Source organism: Solenopsis invicta, chromosome 14, assembly GCF_016802725.1.
Source record: "Solenopsis invicta isolate M01_SB chromosome 14, UNIL_Sinv_3.0, whole genome shotgun sequence".
NCBI lineage: Eukaryota > Metazoa > Arthropoda > Insecta > Hymenoptera > Formicidae > Solenopsis > Solenopsis invicta.
Window position 1 is genome coordinate 2,129,535 of NC_052677.1, and position 18,126 is coordinate 2,147,660.

General features: G+C 42.0%; 2 protein-coding genes across 2 annotated transcripts; one reads left to right on the forward strand and one right to left on the reverse strand.

The window, feature by feature from the left end:
• Positions 1 to 3,818: 3,818 nt before the first annotated feature.
• On the reverse strand, positions 3,819 to 4,937 carry LOC105200971. Its single transcript, XM_011168781.1, has one exon. It carries the CDS (start codon positions 4,935 to 4,937, stop codon positions 3,819 to 3,821), a length of 1,119 nt encoding a protein of 372 aa, XP_011167083.1.
• A 92-nt stretch (positions 4,938 to 5,029) lies between these two features.
• On the forward strand, positions 5,030 to 12,184 carry LOC120359579. Its single transcript, XM_039457577.1, has 6 exons — positions 5,030 to 5,043; positions 5,303 to 5,577; positions 6,448 to 6,632; positions 8,245 to 8,976; positions 9,079 to 10,842; positions 12,122 to 12,184. Exons 1-6 carry the CDS (start codon positions 5,030 to 5,032, stop codon positions 12,182 to 12,184), a joined length of 3,033 nt encoding a protein of 1,010 aa, XP_039313511.1.
• The last annotated feature ends 5,942 nt before the right edge of the window (positions 12,185 to 18,126 follow it).

The window sequence follows — 18,126 nt, forward strand, 5'->3', positions numbered from 1 at the left end:
ACCGCAGCCAATCACGGCAAGCATCCTCGCCAAATCCCGCGGCAGAGCATTTTCGGCCAATTCCATCCTCATCCTCGACGAGCATTGTCGTCGAACCTGCAGGACAGGTATTCCTGGCCAACTTGCTCCGTGCTCGAGTATACTCGTGGAGAACAACTCCGTCGAACATCCTCGTCACCGACCGAGGCACCTGTAAACTAAAATATCTCAGGGCATCCGCTCCCTGACGATTTGATGGCCTCACCTTGCATGAGGCCGCTCGGGCGACTCGCGGTTTCGCCACCGGCACACCAACCAAACCGCGTTTATCATCGTGCACAGTACACGCCGACAACGCGTTCCGCGATTTCTCGACAATTCCCGGACGCCGTGTCCGTTGGGAAGCATCTATTTAGACACAGTACAAACCACTCTCAGCGCTTGTATAGAAGAAAATTACTAGGCACCAGCCGCTGTGATTGGCTGAATCCAATTGTACTGTGTTCAAATAGATGCTTCCCGTATCAGTTTAACCTCGCAAAACTTCGTTATCTGTATATACAAGATGTCCCAGACCAATGTATACAGATTATCAGGATAAGGTAGAAAGGATCAAGATAAATAAAAAAGTCTAATACCATTTTGCGATATTTGCAATAATTTTTGAGAGTAGTATGCGGGCAGCCATGGGGCGTCAAAACAAATGACGTCACAGGGGTGGGGGGAAAGTAGGTCACACAGCAGGGGTCCTGGGTCCCAGACGGAGGAAGGGGGATAAAGGTCTCACAGCGGAAGTCCTGACCCTGAGAAAAGGTAATAATTAGGTAATAATTAGGTGAAAATTAGGTGATAATTAGGTAAAATGGTGGGGAGGGTTAGGCCCGGTACTATCTGGAGCGCTTTGAATGGCAGGCACACGTGTGGCTGGGTGTCACCCGGTGGGAGTAGAGCGTTCTGATTGGAAGTTCCCATGGCTGCCCAAGAGTTGATTGGCCGCTCCCATAGTTGCCCACGAGTTGATTGACAGGAAAATGACATTTTGGGGGAAAAAAAGTTGTTGGCTCCGCAAGGGTGGGGTAAGAATAAGATGAAGGAAAGTGTTAGTGGGGATTACGAATCAAAAGTCGGTAACTCTTTCAAAGGTAAAAGAAAAACTTATTTTAAAAGAAAGATAACAAAGAAATGCTATATAAGAACAATAAAAAATTTTTGTCATTACAGAATCAAATAAAACAAGAATAATTATATGTTTTGTAGTTTCTGAGAGAATAGTATATCTTTTCAAATAATTTCTTTTATATTAAATTTTGAAAAGCTACAAAAGGAGAGTGATTTATGACAACTAGGAACAATATAAAGTTTTTGTCTTTTTATAGATTTGAAAAAACATGAATGAGCATGAGTTTTGATTTATAGTTTTAGAAAGTAAACTTTCTAAGGTTTTTTTTATATTAATTTTTGAATGTTACAAAAGGAGATTGATTTATGATAGCTAAGAATACAGAATTTTTACCGTTATTAAATCAGTAAAACAGGAATGAACATGCAAGCTACGTTTCATAGTTTCTATAAGAATATTCTTTCAAATAATTTTTGTTTAATTTTACTTGGATGTTACAAAAACAAAAGTAATCCGTTTTGCGCTGCTTCAAAGACGAGTAATGCTGAAAACGTACAAAAAAAATTCTTAAGGGTATAGGTTGAGTGAAAGAAATGGTATAAATTTAAAAGTTACAAAAGTAAAACATTTATTTATACAATAATTTTACGTACATTCTTACTTTAAAAAAGTACTCAATTGAATATGGCGCTTCACAATTGTTTTTATTAAATATTAAAAAACTATGTACAGAGTTATGATCTATAATTTGTCAAAATTATATTAACAATTTCATCAAAGCGAAGCGAAGTTAGTTCCAAAAATATTATATTAAAGAACATGTCGAGAAAAGTTAAATCTTTAATTTGAGTACGTACATTACATTCGATTTCACTATAATTTCCTCTAAGTGTTAATTTTATAATGTCTGAACTACGTAGCTTCGTGGAAATTTCAGTTCTATTTTTTTAATTAATTATTGTGCGCACTTGTTAACGACATTAGTTAAAGATTTTAAATGTTCCAAATAACAATTCACGCACTTCACTAGATTCTCCAAGCCCTGGAAAGTAGTTTTCTGCATCACAATTATTACGGCATAGGTTTTCCGTTTCTTCGCCGACGGTGCTGAATCTCCAACCTCCACGTTGATATTTTCATCCTCCTTGCATGTCAGCAATAGCGACTTCGAACCTCGTAGGATGTGGTAAAGATGATGGAAATATTATTTTTCATCACGATGGGATCTGGCTTGAATTTATTATTGGCACTCAAATATTCGCTCATGAGGCCTAAGTTTTCTTGAAATTCTTGCCAAGACTCCACATCAAAATATACTCCGTCAACGTTGTTTCCGCTTAATTTCATCACTGGCTCGAAGATCCCCTTGCTAGTCGGTTGTAGACCCACATGAATCCTCTTCGTATGTGAGTTGTTAAGTCCATATGATGTTGTCAGCAACATATAAAATTGCTCGCTTCTCTTCTCGTCGACGTTCGTCCTGGCTGTATCGAGATCCGCCGATCGTTTTCCAGAGTTAATAATAACTCTTTGGTTGGCCGTCTTCTTTGTTCTTTCGTCTAATGAAATTAATGCAAAAGACACTCGGCTAACCAGGAAAAATACCGACTTACTTGTCCACGAGGTTGTCGCTTCGAACGAGGAGGCTCGAATGAATTCGAGTTCAAATCATAGCTAACCACGTTGACTCTGTACGCGGCGTTGTAACATCACGATATTGCGACGTTGTGACATTACAAAAAACGTGACTGCGCATGTTACTGTAAAATTTAAAAAATTTTTTCTAGATTTTTCTAGAATTGTTTAGAATTCTTTAGATTTTTCTAGAATTTTCTAGATTTTTTCTAGAATTTTCTACATTTTTCTCGAATTTTCTAGATTTTCTGAAGAATGAATTCTTAATGCTGTTTGTCTCTCACTTTATGTGAATTTCTGTATATCACTAACGGAGATTTTGTTCTAACTTGTTCAAACAGGGTATAATAGATTTTTTCAATGAAACCGTTAATCTCTTATGTTTTTTTAAATAGCTCCAAAAGAAATCGGTTGCATACAGTATTAACTCCTTTCTTACGGATTTTCGAGTGGTTGCGGGTTTATCCCCTGCCTACGGATTATCGTCGGGAGAATTGCAGGTTCACCCCCTGCCTACAGGTTTCAGAGAGGTTGCAGGTTTACCCCCTGCCTACGGGTTACCAAATTATTTGAAATTACGTTATATTAATAAAGACGACTTGTATCAATCGAAGCTTAAACGAGAGTGAGAATCAATAAAAAAAAAAACAACAACGATAAAAATAAAACCATAGAAACCGTGAACGAAACATACTTCACATATTTAAAACGCAGTCGTATATCTGTGCCAACTCAATTGCGCTATTCATTCTCAAACATTACCGCCCGCCTTCGACAACTGTGTTGGCGAATTTTTAACGTCTGAGTCTATAGGTAGTATACATAACTTTGTAATAGGACGTTTTAACGTTGACGTAGCCGTGCGGATAGTTACTACTCGGACTAATCCATCAGGTCCTTTATGTAATTCAATGACTCTTGCTAAAGGCCATTTTCCAGGTGGAAATCTTTCGTCAGTTAATAGTACCATAGAACCTTCCTTTATCTCATTAGAAGCATAATGCCATTTTGATATTGCTTGATATCGCTGAAGGCATTCTGATGACCATCTCCTCCAGAAGTGGTCTAATCGATGACGAATCAATTACCATCGAGATAAACGTGAAATAGGTACAGATGACAAATCAGGTTCCGGAACTGCTGCAAGAGCCTCGCCAATAAGGAAATGTCCAGGTGTGAGGGCAGAATAATTGCTAACATCATCTGACAGTTGATAAAGTGGCTTCGAATTTAGCACAGCCTCAATTTGTACCATTAAAGTCGTTAGCTCTTCATATGTAAAAAGAGTTTCTCCTATTGCTCGCATAAGATGAAATTTTGTTGATTTTACTGCAGCTTCCCTCCAAAGCTTACCTCCAAAATGTGAGGCTGAAGGAGGGTTGAAGTTCCATCTTGTACCGTCATTCGCTATAAGTTTAGCAAGATCATGTAGATCCTTGGAAGTTGTTGAAAATCTTTCCCGTAAAGCAGCGTCAGCACCTATGAAATTAGTACCACAATCACTTTGGAGAGTAGCACAAATACCTCTTCGGCCGGTAAAGCGTTTATAAGTAGCTATGAAAGCCTCCGTGGAATAATCCGTAACTACTTCAATGTGTACAGCCGATGTCGCGAGACAGACAAAAATGGCCAAATATCCTTTATAAGTACGTGCTGTCCGTCCTCTCCATGTTTTGATAGACACAGGACCAGCGTAATCGACACCGGAATTTACAAAAGGTCTAGCTGGTATCACACGAGGTGATGGTAATTGGCCCATAAGCTGTTGTGCTCTTGTACCTCGATATCGTGTACATCGTACACAACGAAGTACAAAGGATCGTACTGGTGCTCTTCCACCTAATATCCAATAAGATCTTCTTATTAAACCTAATGTTAGTTGTGTGCCTCCATGAAGAGTCCTATGATGAGCCTCTGTTATAATTAAAGTAGTTAAGGGCGAACGCTTTGGTAAGATTATCGGATGTTTAGCTTCTGTATCGATCTTGGCATGATGTAATCTTCCACCAACTCTTAATAATCCGTTATTGTCTATAAAAGGTGTTAGCCTTATAATTGGATTTGATCGAGGTAATAATTCTCCGCTAGAAAGAATTTGTATTTCTTTGTTGAACCAAGAGTGTTGAACAATTCTGCACCAAAAAAGACGACTTTGATTTAATTCTTCTGGTGTTAAAGGTTCGTCTAAAGAGAACTTAGGCATCTTACGTAAACACAAGATAAATCTACGGCAAATTGATGTAATTCTAATCAATCGCGATAAAGTAGAGTACTTATCTAAAATATCCCAGTAAGATGTGGGTGGAGAAGTAGCGATTAAAATTTGACTAGGTCGTTCTTCCATTTCTGGTCTTTTGTCAAAACTTGACAAAAACTACCTTATATTTACCTGACTTTGTTCTCATCAAAATTTTTTTTTTTTTTCTAGTGCAAGAACACGAGAGGAAGGAGATGAGAAGAGAAGGAGAAAGATGGGAGAGACCGTCACAGGAAGTGGAACAGGAAAATGAAAATTTGGACGAGGAGGAAGAAGCGGAGGAAGAGGGAAATAATAGAATGAGAAAATAGAGAGGAAGATGATGATGACGAAAAAGACGAAAATGAAGAAGAAGAGCAGGATGTAGACGAAAACGGTGTTGATGAAAAGGAAGACGGCGACGATGATGAAGAGGGTGGAGAGGGAGAAGCGGCGGAAGATGATGACGAAAGATATGGTGGCTCCGGCTCCGGCTCGGATGAAGTGGAGGAAGAGCAGGATGAGGAGGAGGAAGAGGAGGAGGAGGAGCCACAGAAGGAGCCAGAGGAAGGAGAAAACGAGAGAGTTCCTTCACCCGAATATGACGGTAAATATTATTATTATTAATTATTTTCATTTTATTTTCAACTAATATAAAATAATTTTTTAGACGACATATTTCATGTTCGTCATTTTTTTCTCGGATTAGAGTAATTAAAATCTGTGAAAAAAAAATCGTCATAAAGGAGACTCATAACCTTCAGAGGATCTTTTACTTCACACCGCCAGCAGAACGAGCCCCACTCGCTGGCATACGCTCCAACCTTTCAGCTTGCGTCAGATAGCGAGATGGCAAAGAGTTGGAGAGAGACTTTTGTTTCTTTTTCTTCTGACTTTTTTCTTTCTTTCACTTTCTTTCCTTTTATTGTGCAATTATTCCTAATTATATCATAAAAAAATATTATATAAAATATTATATTTTTATCATAATATTTTAAAATAAAGAATTTGTTTGTTTTAAACAATTGTAAAATATTTATTTCCCAAATTTAAATTTATTTAATTTTTAAAAAATATTATTTAGAAATTTTATTTTCATAAAAGCGCTTAGTTTTCACGTAACATCATCTTAGCATAATTATTCAAAATTTTTGTTAATTCGTAATGCTATTATTGCACAATATGAGTTTAGTAAACATGAGAAGAAGAAAGACAGCTAAAGAAAAGAAGGAGACAGAAAATTCCGTAGAGCATCGCCAACTTGCCGCTTGATGTAAGCAGAAAGTATGGACGTGAGTGCTAGTTGATGATATTCCATCTGGTGGTGGTGTGATCATTAAAAAGAGTCTCCATCGGTAACTCAGTGAGTCACCTTTTAAGATATAACTTTTGTCGATGTTTTGCCGTATTAGTAATAAAAAATTAATTAAAACACGATATAAGACAATAATAATTAACGAGAATGTTTAATTTTTAGTTCAAATCGGTGCTGGACTTGACGAGCTGGCTCGTGTAAAAAATAATGAAGAAGTCCACAATTTACCGGAAAATGTTGCTGAGCGGGGACAGCAACATCAGTCGCAACATCCGCAGTTACAGCAGAGCCAGCAGCAGCAGCAGACGCAACAACACCCGCAACAACAACAACAGCAGCAGCATCAGGTTGGCGACGAGTTTAATTATATAGAGCTACGGACGGAAAACGCGCGTAGATTTAGAAATTTTGCAATGCTCGGGAGAGAGGCGAGTTTCGCGATATGAGCAGTACCGGAAGGTAGTAATACCGTGCGATGGCTGGTAAACGCGTTCCGGGAAATTTATAGATACATGATAGGCTCAAGTGAACCGACGGATTACGTGGGCCTATCTGTTAATTCCAATGGTTTGACGCGCGGACCGGCAAGGTTATCGTTTCGTCCTGTGCGCGACTTGACTTACGAGGACATATGGGGCCTCGTAAGTTTGGTAGCACAAAGCGCAGGCGGAATTGATATTGCGGAAACTTTCACCATCCAAGTTTTCAACGTTGCGGTACCGATGAGTCGTGGAAGAATGTCAAATCAATGATAGTAAGAAAGCCTTCATCGGTCGTAGCTAGGTCTTAGTGCTTTTATTTTTATTTATGTGGTTTTATATACTTCTCCGAACTCAATCAGAATGTGCGCCGAATTAATTTTCGGTCATAACACAGCATGTCGAGTAAGAATTAGTAATATCACTATTTATATTAAATTAATTAATTTAATATAATACTTGATGCTGATTTGCATCTATATACCCATTCCCCCCTGAAAAAACTAAGAAATTAATATAAATAGTGATATTACTAATTCTTACTCGATATGCTGTGTTATGACCGAAAATTAATTCGGCGCACATTCTGGTTGAGTTTGGAGAAGTAGATAAAATCACATAAATAAAAATAAAAGCACTAAGACCTAGCTACGACCGATGAAGGCTTTTTTACTATCATTGTGTTGTTACACTATCGGTCCAATAACATATTTGTAATGTCAAATCAGTTAACGCGAAAGGACGTCGCCAAACAATCTATATTAGAAATTATTAATGATGACAATTTGTGTTTTCCTCGTTCGCTCGTAGCCGCGAAAGTTCACTGTGAGCGTGGAAATCTACAGACGGGGCCGCGTCACGAAATGTGGGAAGCCGTAAGATTCCAACGTTTCTCACTACAACGGGATTACGCGATAGAATTAACGGGGGACGCTGGCATCGTGATACCGGAGGAAGGATATGGGATTCACGAAATCCAACAATTCCAACGGTATCTCACCATTGAAAATATTGCTATAATGGTTTACGGCTTCAAAGATTTCGGACGCGGGGGAAACTCGATCTACGACGGACACGCGATACTCGCCTCTCTCGGTCGCGAACCGGAGTATACTTTAAATATAATGTATTATGAGAATAGACACCATTACAATCCGATATTAAAAAAAGCTGCCGCGGGTTCACGAGGAGGGTATTGCGTAGCATGTAACATCGGTTACCGTCCTGATAGAGGACATCGTTGCTCTAAAAAATGTCCACGCAACTACGCTATACCCTCCTGTGAACGTCACGACGCTGAGAAAATCAGGTGTGAAACGTGTAACCGTACGTTCTTTGGTAATACGTGTTTCGAGCGTTATCATGCCAAAAAATCATACGAGGGAAAATCAACGGTTTGCAACTCAATTAAAATTTGTGATATATGTAATAAATTTATAAAAATTAACTCGCGACACAAATGTGACAGTGCCTATTGTAGGACGACAAATGTGACAGTGCCTATTGTAGGACGTGTCGTTCTCATCAACCCGTGAATCATTCGTGTTTCATGCAACCTCTTCGACGTAGAGTCATAGCAGAAGACCCTGGCGAGGGTACGAGTGCTGCTGCGACGATACGTGAAGAGGCACAAAGAAACGCTAATGACCTCGAGGGTGAGAACGGTAATGTCGCCAAGGGAGCTGTCGCATTCGTGTTTTACGATTGTGAAACGCGACAGGACGAGATGCTCGAAGGAACGGAGAACGTAAAGTTACACGTTCCAACTCTCTGTGTGGCACAGCAAATTTGCGCGACTTGCGTGGCGATAGACAACATGTCGGTGCGGTGTCGTTGGTGCGGAACGCGTGAATTTATATTCAACATCGATCCGGTAAAACAATTTATAGATTTTGTGACACGTCCGAGGAAACATTTTAAAAATATTATCTGTATCGTTCACAATGCAAAAGCGTTCAATGCGCAATTTATTTTAAAATATCTAGTCAAAAAATCGCCAATAAGGGAAAAGCCGAGGATAACTTTGAACGGGACAAAGATTATCGTGATGACGGTCGGACATACAAAGTTTATCGACAGTGTTAATTATATGCCGATGCGATTATCCGAACTACCTAAAGCTTTTGGGCTAAAGGATACGGCGAATAAAGGCACTTTTCCGCATTTATTTAACACTGTGGAGAATCAAACGTATGTCGGTCTGTTACCTGAGGTACGATTTTATTCTCCCTATCAAATGAAGCCCGATGAACGCGAACGATTTCTTGCATAGCATACGGAAATGACAAGTAAAAATGTCATGTTTGACTTCCAGCAAGAAATCATACGTTATTGTCGAAATGACATAGATATTTTACGACGTGCTTGTGTAGTTTTTCAGAAAATATTTTTAGAGCGCGGCGGAGTGTGTCCTTTCGAAGAATGCACGACTATCACTTCCACGTGTATGAAAGTTTTTCGAAAAAACTTTCTGCGCGAGAGGGAAATAGGAATCATTCCTCCGGGAGGATACAGAAACGTCGATAGACAATCGCGTAAAACCTTGCAATGGTTAGTGTGGATGGAGCGTGAGCTCGGACATCCCATAATCCATGCAGGGCGAGGACGTGAGCGTTTGATCGCCGGTAGCCGGGTCGACGATTATTACGAAACAAAATTGGGGGATGAAACACATCGTTTTGTTCTCCAATTTCACGGGTACTTCTGGCACGGTTGTCCCACTTGGTACCAAGTGAACCGTGACAGGAAACTTTTAAATACCAATTCCGACGATACATTAGATTCGCGCTACGAGAGAACCATCGCAACGACATGTCGTCTTCGCAAACAAGGGTACCGTGTGATAGAAAAATGGGAGTGCGTTTTTGCTCAAGAGATGCGAACAAACAACGAGATGCGAGATTTTCTTGAACATCACCTTATATTAAAATCAGCACCTCTCGATCCTCGCCACGCGTTTTTTGGTGACCGTACGGAAAATATTGTAACACGAGTCGGAGTAACGGAGGGTACGGAGAAAATACGATACGTGGACGTGTGTTCTCTGTATCCTTACGTATTAAAGACAGGTGCTTTTCCGATCGGTCACCCTGAAATTTATATCGGAGCGGAATGCTCATCAATAATCGGCGAGGAACCCGCGTATAATTTCGACTTGGTCGAAGGTCTCGTACGCTGTCGAGTACTACCACCACGCAATCTCTTTCAGCCGGTACTCCCGTATCGCGTACGCGGAAAATTGCTGTTTGCGTTGTGTCGGAGTTACTGCGAAGCGTTTTCACAGTCCGTGTGCACTCACGAACACCCCGACGAACGTGAATTAGAGGGTACATGGATATCCTGTGAATTACGTAAAGCCGTAGAGAAAGGTTATCTCGTAAGGCAAGTGAGTGAAATTTGGCATTACAGTGTCGCCCGCTACGATCACGATACGAGGCAGGGTGGATTGTTTACGAGATATATAAATTCCTTTTTACAATTAAAGCAGGAAGCTAGTGGATGGTCGAGCGAATGCATGGATGACAAGAGTAAAGCACGATATCTTCGAGAATACGAGGAAATCGAAGGTATTGTACTTAATAGAAACAACATCTCTCGTAATCCAGGCTTACGTTCGGTTGCGAAGCTTTGCTTAAATTCGTTTTGGGGAAAATTCGGCCAACAATCCAATCTTCCTACTACCGAGATCGTTGAATCGCCGCAGCGTTTCGCAACTTTGCTCACTAGCCCCGAGCATGAGATAACCGATATATTACCAGTCAACGATGGGGTACTATATGTCTCGTGGCGGCTACGAGAAGAAGCGGTCGTAGCTTCTCCGATTACCAACGTCGTAATCGCGGCTTACACAACGGCACAGGCTAGATTAAAATTGTATAGTTATTTAGAAAAATTAGATAGGCGTGTATTATATTGCGATACAGATTCTTGTATATATTCGTGTAGCGGTGATCTAAACGAGTACGAACCTCGTACTGGGAATTTTCTGGGTGACATGACACACGAACTCGAAAGCTATGGCAACGCTAGCTACATCGAGTCGTTTGTGTCAGGTGGCCCGAAATTTTATGCGTATGTGGTTCGTACGTTGGATGGAATCACACGTGAAACTTGTAAAGTTAAGGGTATAACATTAAATTATAATAATTCTAGGTTTGTAAATTTCCATAACATAAGAAATTGAATATTAGAAAGAGAAAGACAAGAAGAAGATGAAGAAAAGCAAGGAAGGGAACCCACGATAAATCTGCGTTTTAGTGCAATTCGTCGCAATGCTTTTCACGAAATTGTGAAAAGAAGAGAAAAAAACATGTGCGGCGGTATTGGTAAAACGCAGATTTATTAATAATCGTTATTTTCTTCCATACGGCTTTATTGAATAATGATCTTTTTTCTTGCTCGAACTTTTTTCTCACTTAAATTTAAGGTTTCGAATCGTCGATTATTCCGTCCGTAGCGCTTCGTTGTAAAAAATTCTAAAAAATAAATAATATTGTAAAAACGTATTAATTATAAATCATTGATTAGTTTTAGCACTGTACAATATAAAAAAATGTAAATTTTTTTTGTGATATAAAATTTGAATAAAAATGTGAAAAATAAAAAAACGTTTTTATTTTCTTTTTTTTTGTTAAAAAAATGTGCAATAAAAATATATATTTTTTTCACTTGAAATTTGCGATTTTATTATTTCCAATCCTAATCACGTTTCTGTTCTTAGTTATAAATTTTTTCCCCCGCGGCATCGCCTAATAGCTTATTAGCAGCGATGCCGATCCAAGAGTGGAATAAGCCTATGGTTGCACCACACCGCGGCGAGTATCAGCTTTTCGTCGGCCGCGATGCTCTTCGCTGGCTAACCCACGGTACGCTTGCGCGAGCGCGCGGGAGCCGCCGCACAGTGGGGCGATACAGTCGAAAACCGGACATTACCTTTTATATTTGTATTTTTCGAAGAACAATTCAAAATTTGGTAAATACGTGAAGTAAAATAAATAAAAAATAGATAAATGCATAGTTTAACATTATTTTTAAATACATAACGTGTTCCATAAAAGTATATTAAACTCCAAAAATCATTTTTTCTCTAAGCATGTTGAAACTTAAACGATTATATTTGTCACAGTTATTTAAGAGATTGTAGCCTCACAGTTATGTAATATTTATTATTTGGGACGTGATTTTTTAATAAAATTTGACGACACCGCATAACGATGCTGCATTGGCAATTCTGTCTTCTGCAGTAGCCATAATACTTTCTTTTTCTCTATTATTATACAATTTTTATATATTATTATATATTTTTTTAATTGTTACATTTTTATCTTAATTCAACTTCTATTCTTTTGTGCTCTTAGCATTATCCAGGATCAACGACTAGGACGTGGCACAAATCTGATCCCTTTGGGGTACTTGTTTAATGTGAGTCCTCTTGCCTCTCACAGTTGCGAAAAATATCACAATAAAAATTATTTTTATTCAAAATAATTGCATATGTAAACAAAGTTTAGCATTTTATTCATTATGATCAATATCATTATCATTGAATTCTAAAAGATTTTTAACATCCTCAGAAAATTCTTTTGTCTTATTCTCGATAAATTTCCGCGATGATGAAATAATTGGGTCAGATGCGATTAACAAATTGTTAACAATATCTGTATTGTTGGATTTTCGTGACATTTTCCGAGAATAATTTTCTCTGTACTTTCTAAAACATTTGTGGTTTGTTTCTTGAGCTTCTTCAGATAGCTGACCAATTAGTACTACCGCATGTTCAATTATATCTCCTCCATGAAGAAGAAGTTTAAGAACAGTGACTGGCATGTAATACGGGTACAGAGAAATATATAATTTAGCAGTTTGAAAAGCAAACGCACTAAATTTGGAAATATTAATTTTCTTCCCACTAGCAATGGCCTGCAAAAGAATTGAAAATCTAATTATTAAGTTTTCATCTAAACTTGTAATCTTTGCTGACAGTTGTGGATTACCAAAAAATTTTCTTGCTATATTGCCATTAGAAGTGCCTTTTCCTTGCTTCACAATATCTATTAAAAGACCCCTTTGTGACCTAAAAACCGATTGTATATTTTTCTTCCTTTCGTCAGTTGTTTCTTTATCATCTTTGTTTCTAATTGCCCAACATTTGATATCCAGTCTATATGAAATATGCAATAAGCATTCAAAGCATCTGATCCAACAGTGCAAAGATGACAGTCCAAAGGAACAATATTCCATTTTTACAGTTCTAGTTTTTGCTAAATTAATATTATTCATTTGCTTAGGAGAAGCGTTACATATATAACATTTCATAGATGAATTTGTATCTGTTAAAATATTACATATTTTGTTATCAATCATAGTTAACAATAGTTTATGAGTGATAAAAATACTATCTCCTAAGATAGATGGTGTCAATGAAGATATTTGATTTTCAATATCTTGTATGAGAGATTTAACTTCATGTTTTCCTTCTTTAACAAATTTGAATTAAATTGGCCTACAAAAACGGGTAGAAAAAGGATAATTGTTTTGCCATAATACTTTGTTATTATCAGAATTATAAATTTTTATCGGCACAAAACTGCTTATTAGTATACTAGAATCATCTTTCAATGGATCGTCAAAATTTATTTTATAACGAGACTGGTCAGATGCTCCGTCACAACCCCATTTAGATATCATTATCAAATTTTTTGAATTAGTTGATTCAAAATTTAATAATTTCATGAATCTGAGAGCAGTGTGATTTAGGAGACTCTGCAATGATATTTTTACTCCATCATCACATACTTCGATCAAATCTGGTAAACATTCTTTTTTTGCTTTTTTAATTTGAAAATAACTAGGTCACATCATGTATCCAAGTTTCGTTACATTTCGTATAATATTGTATTAATGTCGAGTTAATTTTGCAGAGACAAATGTAGCTAACGCAGTTGTTTTATCGACTGGTACAGTTTTATTACTAATTTCTTCACAGAATTGTCTCACCTGTTTTACATATTTTTGATTATTTTTAATAAAATCATATATAAATTTTGCATCGTCCGATTTTAATTCTCTATCCACAATATAATTAGTCATTTCTGAATTGTTCCTTATTTTCTGCGTTTTTCTCCGTTTATGTCTTTCGCTTAACTCTCCAAAAGATTTTGATGTATTTGGAAGTGAGTGAGATAAACTAGTAATCAAATTTGATATACTATCTGGGATCTCAAATTCTTTACTTAACCATGACTTATTATTCTTAATAAATCTTGCATTATCACGATTATTATGTATCCATCTTGATTTCAAATGTTTTATAAAATTTGATATTTTATATGCAATTCTTCAAAGACAGTTGGAGGTAAATGAATTTTTAGTTTATCTGTTATTAAGGCGATGCTGGACTGACGGTGAAAGTCACTCGACGTCGGTACTTCAGATTTTTCTTCTATGAACTGTGGGTCGCGCGTGAGGCAAAGAGTAAGGGGAATAGGCTAGCGCTCTTTGTTAAACGCACTCATCTTTCCTTGTTCTTTTGACTTTAGCGCCTCTAATGCAATATCGAGGAACTAAACTAGTGCTCTGTCTCACTCAGTCTCACTTTTCACCGATTCTCACATCGATTCTGCACGCACACATAAACGCGATATTTTTGATTGGAAATATCTTTTATACTAAAGCTTCTAAGATCGTTTTGAAAGCACACTAACAATCTTACGTGTAATTCACAGTACGCTGGATGGTTATTTTGTAGGTACAAAGTCTAGAACTTTTATACGCAATATATATTGTCACGAGACTACTACAGAAGCACATAGTTTTGCAACTTTTTTCCGTTTTTTGTGTCAAATTGTAGCCGGCGTATTATGTTTTTGTCAATACTTTAATTGTAGGGAAGGATTTATCATTCTGTGAATTCAATAAAAAGTTTACTGAAATTAAAAATAATAGTGTTCAGTCGGTATCTCTAGCATCGCCTTAAATGCATTACATTTTTATAATCAGATATGTCTAGATTATTTGCTCTCAAAAGAGTAAATAGATCCCCATTTGTTTTAAAATTGTTCATGATTTTAAATTTACAAAGTCTTTTGTAAATGACAAAAATAAAAATATTAGGATTTTAGGTGAAAGTTTATTATGTATTAACAGTCGTCTATTAACATAGATGGCTCCTTCGGCACAAATAAATCTCAGGAACATAAAGATGAGAGATTATTTTGACCCCCTGCAGAATGTTTAATATATACAATTGTGAATCTTAACTACGAGAAAAGAAAAAGACTGCGCCATCTATTGGGCATAATAAAGATAAAGCGGAGCCGGTGAGAGAGCGAGCGGGAGAGAGGGGCGGAGGGCAGGTTGGGAGGAGGTGGGGGAGGCGAAAGGGAAGGAGGGGGGAGAGAGAATATGTAAACATTGTGTAGGACAGATTTGTTGACAGTATAAAATAATTTTGAACTCTGTTATAATGCTTCACCACGTTATTATAACTTAAAACTTAATTTTTTATTAAAAAAGGTGCCCAAAGGTGGGAAACGGTGGGCAACGAAAACTTACCGCGCAGGGGGAGTTGGATACCCCATGGCCGGCAAGGGGGGACTAGTGTCCCGGGTGCCCCCTTGTCGATATCAACCGACGGGCTGTCGTGCGGAGTGCCCACAGGCTTCGCCGACGAACGGGATACTGTAGAAGTTGATGTCCGTGAATGTCTGGGGGCGTCGCGGGAATTGCGCAAGGGGACGCTCTTGCATATGCGGGAGCGCCCGAGGCTCGCGACGCAATCGATCGGTTCCTTGCCCTCGAGCAACTTGAAGAAGAGCTGTCCGGGGGGGAGGATTCCGACTGGGAGGGAGGGGAGTATACGGGGGGGTCCTCTTCCTCCTCAGAAAGTATAGGGGATGGCTACGCCTCCCTTAGTGAGTTAACACCGGGCGAAAGGGCCCGTTGGGCTGGAGTTCTGGCCAAGTCCGCGGGAGAGGTTTCGGTCCTGCTGGCCGACGGGCGGCGGTCAGCAGGACAACAGCGCTATCGGGTCCGTAGGGACTCGATTTTTCGAAACGGTGGTTTTCGTGCCGCCACCACCCATTAAAGAGGGATCGACGCCGATCCGCGTTCGTGGGAGAGGCTCGAGCGGGGAGGACCTCGCTGACTCGCCTCGTCGGAGGCGGCAGGGGCTCTCTCAGTTCCGGGCTGAGCCCACGGACGTTGATCGGCGTGAGGAGGAATAGGAAGCGATGGCTGGGAACCCCTTGGAGCCGGTCATCGATTTGGACGAGTTGGAGGGCCGTGTCTGGATCCCGGATGTTCCGACCGGGGGACGGATCCGACCTCCCGACTCACGTAAGAAGCAGGCGCGCCCGTGGCCGACCGCGCTTGGACGGGAGTGGACCCTTCAAGTCCCCCTCCCCATTGTCCGACGGAGCGGACACGGAAGACCGGCTCCATGGGGTTCCTTTGGAGCAGTTTAGGGCCCGCCGGCTCCGAGCCAACGTCATCCGGAGCTCGAAATCGGAGGGAGAGGGGACGGGGGTGAGTGATGCGAGGCCTTGGCAGCGCATCAGGATCCCCCCGACCCTGTTCACGCCAGACCAGCGCCGGTACGTGGACCGGCAGTTGGGAGGGATCTCCAGGAGCACAACCACGGACTTGGCCGGCTTGGCCGATGGTTGACTCCTGGAGGTCGAGGGGGCGAGGAACAAAGCCTCCACAGGCTGCCCACTGTCGGGCAACCTGTCGGGGCGTATTAAACTAAACACCCATCTCGCCTGGGAGGCGCTCATGACGCTGGCGTACGGTGCCATTGGGTGTCTCGGGCGAGAGGACGGGCAGGAGGAAGCGACGACCGCGGCCCTGGAGGAGGAGGTTCGCTCCCTCCGGGCCGAGGTCGCCGAATTGAGGGGGCAGCTGGGGGTTGCGAAGAGGGCCCTCATGCTGCAAAGCGGTCCTTCCTCGTCCACGGCTGCCTCACAGCCAACGAGGAGAAAGTCTCCTTCCCCTCCGCCGCCTCCGTCGCTCGCTTCTGCCCCCGGCTCTTCTCCATTCGAGGAGCGAGTGCTGGGGACGTTGGAGCGGCTGACAGCGACGGTGGAGGGCCTGGAGAGGCGCCTGGCGCGGGTGGAGACGGGGGCTGTCTCGGCCGCCGTCCCCACCGACGCTGGGGGCAAGAAAAAGAAGAAAGGGAAGGGGGGAAAGGGGAGTGCGGGAGCTCCGCGGGAGGGGCCTCCTGCGCCCCCCACCGTGCCGGCGGCAGCGCCCGGCCCCGATACGCCTACGAGCGATCGGAGTTGGGTCGAGGTCGTCGGCACCCGGAAAAGGAGGAGTTTAGACAAGGGGAACCGAAGAGTGCCCCCCATTCGTCCCACGGGGGAAAGCGGCTGGGGGGGGGGGGTTCCCCCCGGCGTTTGGAGGAGACACGATTCGACCATCGGGGGCAGCGGCGTCTGCCGCCTTCCCGGCGGTCGAGCCGAAAAACAAGAAAAAGAAAAAGAAAAAGCAGGGAGGTCCGCCGCGAAGCGAAACTCTCGCGATGAGGAGGATTGGGAGGCGCGTCCCCAAGTCATCGGCGGTGATGATTACGGTGACCGGAAACGACGCCTCCTACGCAAGTGTTATGCGGTGGGCTCGCGAGTCCATCGTCCTTGAGGACATATTGCCGCAGGGGGGAAATGGGCTGCGGGTTCGCCGAGCCCAGACCGGGGGTCTCCTCCTGGAGGTCCCCGGCGAAGACAACAGGCCAGCCGCGGAAAGGCTGGCTTCGGAGATGAGACGCGTCGAGGGGGGCCCGGACGTGCGGATCTCTTGCCTTCTGCGGAGGGTGGGAATCCGCGTGTCCGGGTTTGATGACTCAGTGACCCCGGAGGAGGTGGCAACAACGGTCGCCGACTCCGGGTCATGCTTCGTGGCGGACCTAAAGGTAGGACGAGTGACGCGCAACCGGCGGGGGCTGGGCTCTGTGATAGTGCAGTGCCCGGTCGCCGCCGCTACGAAGATCGCCCGGGCGGGCAGTTTGTCCCTGGGTTGGGTGGCGGCTCGCGTGGAGGTGCTCAAGGCACCTCCACAGCGATGTTTCCGATGCCTGGCCCGGGGCCACACGCAGCATTGCTGCCCCGTCGGTGTAGACAGAGCCCGGTGCTGTTTTAATTGCGGGGGGGAGGGGCACACCCAGGCAGAATGCGCGAATAGGCCGTTCTGCCCGGAGTGTGCCTCCAAAGGAAAAGCGCCCCGGCGGTGAGAAGTGCACGTGGGTTCCCCCGGCCGTGCGACCGGGGAAGAGGACTCACCCTCCTCCGCTGTGGGAGGAAGGCGGAAACCCAGAAGAAGATCGGCCGCTGACCCCTTCGCCTCCCACCTCGCTCGGCACTCAGGC